This window comes from Phyllobates terribilis, unplaced genomic scaffold (assembly GCF_046119375.1).
Source record: "Phyllobates terribilis strain yellow unplaced genomic scaffold, ASM4611937v1 Scaffold_11__3_contigs__length_659146591, whole genome shotgun sequence".
In the NCBI taxonomy this organism is placed as follows: domain Eukaryota; kingdom Metazoa; phylum Chordata; class Amphibia; order Anura; family Dendrobatidae; genus Phyllobates; species Phyllobates terribilis.
The window spans coordinates 644988289-644995168 of record NW_027362771.1 but is presented as its reverse complement, the minus strand read 5'-3'; the positions used below and the strand labels follow the sequence as shown (position 1 = coordinate 644995168).

The window sequence follows — 6880 nt, the reverse complement described above, 5'->3', positions numbered from 1 at the left end:
CCCAGCACGTGAAACACAATCCCTCCAGTCACAGCAATATCAATGACCCGCTGTATCCTACCCCAATATTATAACCATTGCCCACCTCACTAGACCACAGGGGCATGGGGGCCATCACATGGGGCACGTGGGCCGTCATATGGGCATCAATAATGTGTGTCCTCATCTGCTGCCCAGCATGTGAAACACAATCCCTCCAGTGACAGCAATATCAATGACCCCCTGTATCCTAACCCAATATTATAACCATTGACCACCTCACTAGACCACAAGGGCACGTTGAGAGTATAATGTGCCCCCCAATTACGACACGTGGTACAACCCAGCCTCCCAATCAGGAAGATTCCAGTCATTTACAGGGGAGTTTAATCATAAATAGGAGTTACAAATCCTCTAGACTGTACAGTGCAGTGTACGGATCATCAGTGTATTCCCGGTGTGTACATCTATTTACAGTGCGTATATAAATATATAGGGTGCATGGTATTTGGGGGTGGGGGGGGCGAGGGTCTAGATCTCAGGCACTAGAGGTCTCAGTGCGTTATTGAAGGCTACGTCCTATAAAATATATTAGACTCATTACTATTTCTCTCTATTTGGCAGATCCCTATACTCATATATATATATGTGATTCTATAGGCAAGTGGTGGCTCAGGCACTCACAGGAGATGCGGGCACAAGGGACGGGCGACCCTGAGGAGGCTGGCGGGTCAGCGAGAGGGGGAGGTGGTGTAAGGCAACAAATGTGGCTCCCTCCCAGAACTATTTTTGGCAGAGGGCGGACAGATAAGGCACACGGGTCTGGGGTGATCCATAGCAGATGTCCGTCCATACAATGTAGGGGCCCTGGGCCCGGCGCAGTCCGTATTCCTGAGGGACACTAGCCCCCTGCACAGCACCGATGCGGCATCTCTGGAGTAGTGTATGGACAGAACAGGTGGCTGACACCAGAGTACAATGCCCATCCCGTCCCTACAAAGGGCAGATCCTGCTGTAGGCGACATACAGGACGAGCATTAGCAGAGTGTAGAAGAGCAGGAAGCCGTGATGCCGATAGAGCAACTGCAGGAATGGCGGGCCGGACCCCGGGCCTGGGGCGGCAGCTTCTCCGGAGGCGTACAGCAGCAGCAGAGACGACACCGTCCTCAGTACATCGAGTGGACGCTCCGCTCCCAGGATGTCACAGGCAGAGCACAGGTCTCGCTGCACAGAACAGAGACAGGACGAGAGGAGCAGGCATGTCAGGCGGAGGGCGGGCAGAGGAGCAGGCATGTCAGGCGGAGGGTGGGCAGAGGAGCAGGCATGTCAGGCGGGCAAACAAGCAGTCATGTCAGAGGAGCAGGCATGTCAGGCGGAGGGCGGGCAGAGGAGCAGGCATGTCAGGCGGGCAGAGGAGCAGGCATGTCCGGCGGGCAAACAAGCAGTCATGTCAGAGGAGCAGGCATGTCAGGCGGAGGGCGGGCAGAGGAGCAGGCATGTCAGAGGAGCAGGCATGTCAGGCAGAGGGCGGGCAGAGGAGCAGTCATGTCAGGCAGAGGACGGGCAGAGGAGCAGTCATGTCAGGCAGAGGACGGGCAGAGGAGCAGTCATGTCAGGCAGAGGACGGGCAGAGGAGCAGTCATGTCAGGCAGAGGACGGGCAGAGGAGCAGTCATGTCAGGCAGAGGGCGGGCAGAGGAGCAGTCATGTCAGGCAGAGGGCGGGCAGAGGAGCAGGCATGTCCGGCAGAGGAGCAGTTATGTCAGAGGAGCAGGCATGTCCGGCAGAGGAGCAGTTATTTCAGAGGAGCAGGCATGTCAGGCAGAGGAGCAGGCATGTCAGGCGGAGGGCGGGCAGAGGAGCAGGCATGTCAGGCGGGCAGAGGAGCAGGCATGTCAGGCAGGCAGAGGAGCAGGCATGTCAGGCAGGCAGAGGAGCAGGCATGTCAGGCAGGCAGAGGAGCAGGCATGTCAGGCGGAGGGCGGGCAGAGGAGCAGGCATGTCAAGTGAACAGAGGAGCAACCATGTCAGGCAAAGGGCAGACAGAAGAGCAGGTATGTCGGGGGGGGGGGGGGAGAGCGGACAGAGGAGCAGGCATGTCAGGCGGATGGCGGGCAGAGGAATGTGCAAGAAAGGTGATGAAATTTATCAGGATCAAGGAGGAGAAAAGTGGAGAGAAAAGAAAGTTAATACAAAAAGCATCAGCAGAGGATGAACATCAGTCTGCAGAACGAGCGAAGTAAAGACATCGTGTCACAGACAAGTCTCCAAGCCTGCTGCCAGCAACAGCGCCCCCGGAAGGAGCAGAAAACCATGGCACCAGCACAGATAATACACAGGCAAAACTAGTATGGGACAGGCAGGACCCGTGAACCAGTAATGACCAGCATGGGACACATGCACCAGTTATGACCAGCATGGGGCACATGCACCAGTAATGACCAGCATGGGGCACATGCACCAGTAATGACCAGCATGGGACACATGCACCAGTAATGACCAGCATGGGACACATGCACCAGTTATGACCAGCATGGGGCACATGCACCAGTAATGACCAGCATGGGACACATGCACCAGTAATGACCAGCATGGGACACATGCACCAGTAATGACCAGCATGGGGCACATGCACCAGTAATGACCAGCATGGGGCACATGCACCAGTAATGACCAGCATGGGGCACATGCACCAGTAATGACCAGCATGGGACACATGCACCAGTAATGACCAGCATGGGACACATGCACCAGTAATGACCAGCATGGGACACATGCACCAGTAATGACCAGCATGGGACACATGCACCAGTAATGACCAGCATGGGACACATGCACCAGTAATGACCAGCATGGGGCACATGCACCAGTAATGACCAGCATGGGGCACATGCACCAGTAATGACCAGCATGGGGCACATGCACCAGTAATGACCAGCATGGGGCACATGCACCAGTAATGACCAGCATGGGGCACATTCACCAGTAATGACCGGTAGCGTCACCCCCCAGACCATGCAGGACTCACCTCGGGGACCCCTAGTCTCTGACAGGCGTCCAGGAAACTGTCCACGTTCTTTCTACACTTCACCAGGTTGAGTTTGGGCTGGAAGATAATAATGGGGGATAAATGGGGGCACAAGGCTGCCTCTCCCCTCCACCCAATGTCACACCCTCATACCACGGCGGGGGACGGCACGTTGATGATGGGGATGGTGCGTGGACGCAGGTGGTTCAGCAGCTGGCAGAGCGTCACCCCATTAGACAGCGACTCGCAGAGCGGATCCTCCAGCGTTACATTCAGAAGAGACTCGATGTCCTGACAGTGAGAGCAGACGAGGTCACGTAAGACCGAGGGCGGGGAGCACGGCCCCGGGGGGGGAAGGGCCGGCGAGCACGGCCCCGGGGGGGGGAGCACTGCCCTGTGGGGGGGGAAGGGTCGGTCGGGAGCCACGGCCCCGGGGGTGGGGGAAAGGGCCGGCCGGGAGCACGGCCCCGGGGGGGGTGGGGGGGGAGCACTGCCCCGTGGGGGGGGGGAAAGGGCCGGCCGGGAGCACGGCCCCGGGGCCGTGAGGACACTGGGGCACAGTGGACCTTAGCGGCGGGGCTGCGTACCTTGCGGAGTTGAGCTATTGCAGTCTTCTCATCTGTGCGAGGATGACGTAACCGGACCGGACTAGAACTGGCCGAGCTCTGCTCCGAACCTACGGAAGGAGACCAGGGTCACACAGGCCCACCGCCACCAGTGGACACAGATGGTTGCCACGGGCGACACGTCACAGAGGCAGCTGATCGGGGAGGAAGCCCCGGGGGTTCGGGGACACGACTGACTTGGGGGGGGGGGGGGGGGTCACGAATGACTGGGGGGAAGGGGGGGGCGGTCACGAGATTGCCGAGGGGGCATTCACACGACCGACGGGGGGGAGGGCGCGGTCACACGACCGACGGGGGGGAGGGCGCGGTCACACGACCGACGGGGGGGAGGGCGCGGTCACACGACCGACGGGGGGAGGGCGCGGTCACACGACCGACGGGGGGGAGGGCGCGGTCACACGACCGACGGGGAGGGGGGCGCGGTCACACGACGGGGAGGGGGGCGCGGTCACACGACGGGGAGGGGGGCGCGGTCACACGACGGGGAGGGGGGCGCGGTCACACGACGGGGAGGGGGGCGCGGTCACACGACGGGGAGGGGGGCGCGGTCACACGACGGGGAGGGGGCGCGGTCACACGACGGGGAGGAGGGCGCGGTCACACGACGGGGAGGAGGGCGCGGTCACACGACGGGGAGGAGGGCGCGGTCACACGACGGGGAGGAGGGCGCGGTCACACGACGGGGAGGAGGGCGCGGTCACACGACAGGGAGGAGGGCGCGGTCACACGACCGAGGAGGGGTTGTCACCTGCAGCGCTCCACACGGCCCCCCGGGAGCAGGAACGGAACAGGAAGCTGCTGGGTTCTGCACTGAAGCAGCCGAGGTCTCTGAAAAAGAGACACACCGTGAGGAGAGCTCTGACACAGCCGAGAAGACAGACAGCAGGACGATACTCACCTGACGGGGGACAGCGGCTTCAACAGCTCCGTCTGACTGCCCTGAGAGACAGCAAGAGACATCAGCACATGGAGAAACACCGTGTGCCCGCGCACGAGACCCCCGTACACGCGTCTCCTCTCCCGTGTGACCTCCGTATACGCGTCGCCTCTCCCGTGTGACCCCCGTACACGCATCTCCTCTCCCGTGTGACCCCCGTACACGCGTCGCCTCTCCCGTGTGACCCCCGTACAGGAGTCTCCTCTCCCGTGTGACCCCCTGCATACTCGTCTCCTCTCCCGTGTGACCCCCTGCATACTCGTCTCCTCTCCCGTGTGACCCCCTGCATACTCGTCTCCTCTCCCGTGTGACCCCCTGTATATCGTCTCCTCTCCCGTGTGACCCCCGTACACTCGTCTCCTCTCCCGTGTGACCCCCGTACACTCGTCTCCTCTCCCGTGTGACCCCCCGTACACTCGTCTCCTCTCCCGTGTGACCCCCTGTACACTCGTCTCCTCTCCCGTGAGACCCCCTGTACACTCGTCTCCTCTCCCATGAGACCCCCTGTATACTCGTCTCCTCTCCCGTGTGACCCCCTGCATACTCGTCTCCTCTCCCGTGAGACCCCCTGTACACTCGTCTCCTCTCCCGTGAGACCCCCTGTACACTCGTCTCCTCTTCCGTGAGACCCCCTGTATACTCGTCTCCTCTCCCGTGTGACCCCCTGCATACTCGTCTCCTCTCCCGTGTGACCCCCTGCATACTCGTCTCCTCTCCCGTGTGACCCCCTGCATACTCGTCTCCTCTCCCATGTGACCCCCTGCATACTCGTCTCTCTCCCGTGTGACCCCCTGCATACTCGTCTCCTCTCCCGTGTGACCCCCTGCATACTCGTCTCCTCTCCCGTGTGACCCCCTGTATACTCGTCTCCTCTCCCGTGTTGACCCCCTGTATACTCGTCTCCTCTCCCGTGTGACCCCCTGTATACTCGTCTCCTCTCCCGTGTGACCCCCTGCATACTCGTCTCCTCTCCCGTGTGACCCCCTGCATACTCGTCTCCTCTCCCGTGTGACTCCCGTACACTCGTCTCCTCTCCCGTGTGACCCCCTGCATACTCGTCTCCTCTCCCGTGTGACTCCCGTACACTCATCTCCTCTCCCGTGTGACCCCCTGTATACTAGACTCCTCTCCCGTGTGACCCCCTGTATACTAGACTCCTCTCCCATGTGACCCCCGTACACGCGTCGCCTCTCCCGTGTGACCCCCGTACACGCGTCGCCTCTCCCGTGTGACCCCCGTACACGCGTCGCCTCTCCCGTGTGACCCCCGTACACGCGTCGCCTCTCCCGTGTGACCCCCGTACACGCGTCGCCTCTCCCGTGTGACCCCCGTACACGCGTCGCCTCTCCCGTGTGACCCCCGTACACGCGTCGCCTCTCCCGTGTGACCCCCGTACACGCGTCGCCTCTCCCGTGTGACCCCCGTACACGCGTCGCCTCTCCCGTGTGACCCCCGTACACGCGTCGCCTCTCCCGTGTGACCCCCGTACACGCGTCGCCTCTCCCGTGTGACCCCCGTACACGCGCCGCCTCTCCCGTGTGACCCCCGTACACGCGTCGCCTCTCCGTGTGACCCCCGTACACGCGTCGCCTCTCCCGTGTGACCCCCTGTATACGCGTCGCCTCTCCCGTGTGACCCCCTGTATACTCGTCTCCTCTCCCGTGTGACCCCCTGTATACTCGTCTCCTCTCCCGTGGGACCCCCGTACACTCGTCTCCTCTCCCGTGGGACCCCCGTACACTCGTCTCCTCTCCCGTGGGACCCCCGTACACTCGTTATATTACTAGGAGACCATATGTGAGACTCGTCCTGAATAGACTGCGCAGACAGATCAGAAACTGTCTAGACAGGTGGGAGACGATCGAGACGAGGGGCATGGTCTCCATGGTAACTGCAGGACGATGGCTCCAATATGCCTGACCGTCACATCTCTATCACTATGACGACCCAGTGACGGGGGGATGGGGGCTTCAGAGCACCTACCTGACTCCACAACCTGCTGCAGCCGTCAGAGGAGGCGCCGGGGGCTGAACTAAAGGGTTAAAGAGAAGCACAGGTCACCGGCCATCCCAGAAGTGTGACACAGGCGCCAGACCCCCAAATGTCTCCAGCCCCGGGGTCTGCGGCCGAAGCCAGACCGCCCCCCGCACGACTAATCAATCTATGTCCCGGCGCATCACAGCGGCCGATCATTTCTATACATCTCCTCACCCATCTCCCCCTCATTTGATTGACAGCTCTGGCTTCATAAAGGGGGAGAAGGGCGGAGGGGGGGAGGAGAAGGGGCGGAGGGGGGGAGGAGAAGGGCGGA

At 61.3% G+C, this 6880-nt stretch overlaps 1 protein-coding gene across 1 annotated transcript in view; it reads right to left on the bottom strand.

Moving 5' to 3' along the window:
- Positions 1-349: 349 nt before the first annotated feature.
- The window catches only part of LRCH4 (leucine rich repeats and calponin homology domain containing 4), a 32472-nt gene continuing 25941 nt past the window's right edge, over positions 350-6880 (bottom strand). The window contains exons 13-19 of the mRNA XM_073654563.1: positions 6553-6601; positions 4531-4571; positions 4381-4460; positions 3594-3682; positions 3160-3297; positions 3007-3084; positions 350-1203 (exon numbers count right to left, since the gene is read on the bottom strand). Of these exons, the coding sequence (XP_073510664.1) occupies positions 973-1203; positions 3007-3084; positions 3160-3297; positions 3594-3682; positions 4381-4460; positions 4531-4571; positions 6553-6601 (706 nt within the window). The 3' untranslated portion in view covers positions 350-972. The remainder of the gene's footprint in view (positions 1204-3006; positions 3085-3159; positions 3298-3593; positions 3683-4380; positions 4461-4530; positions 4572-6552; positions 6602-6880) is intronic.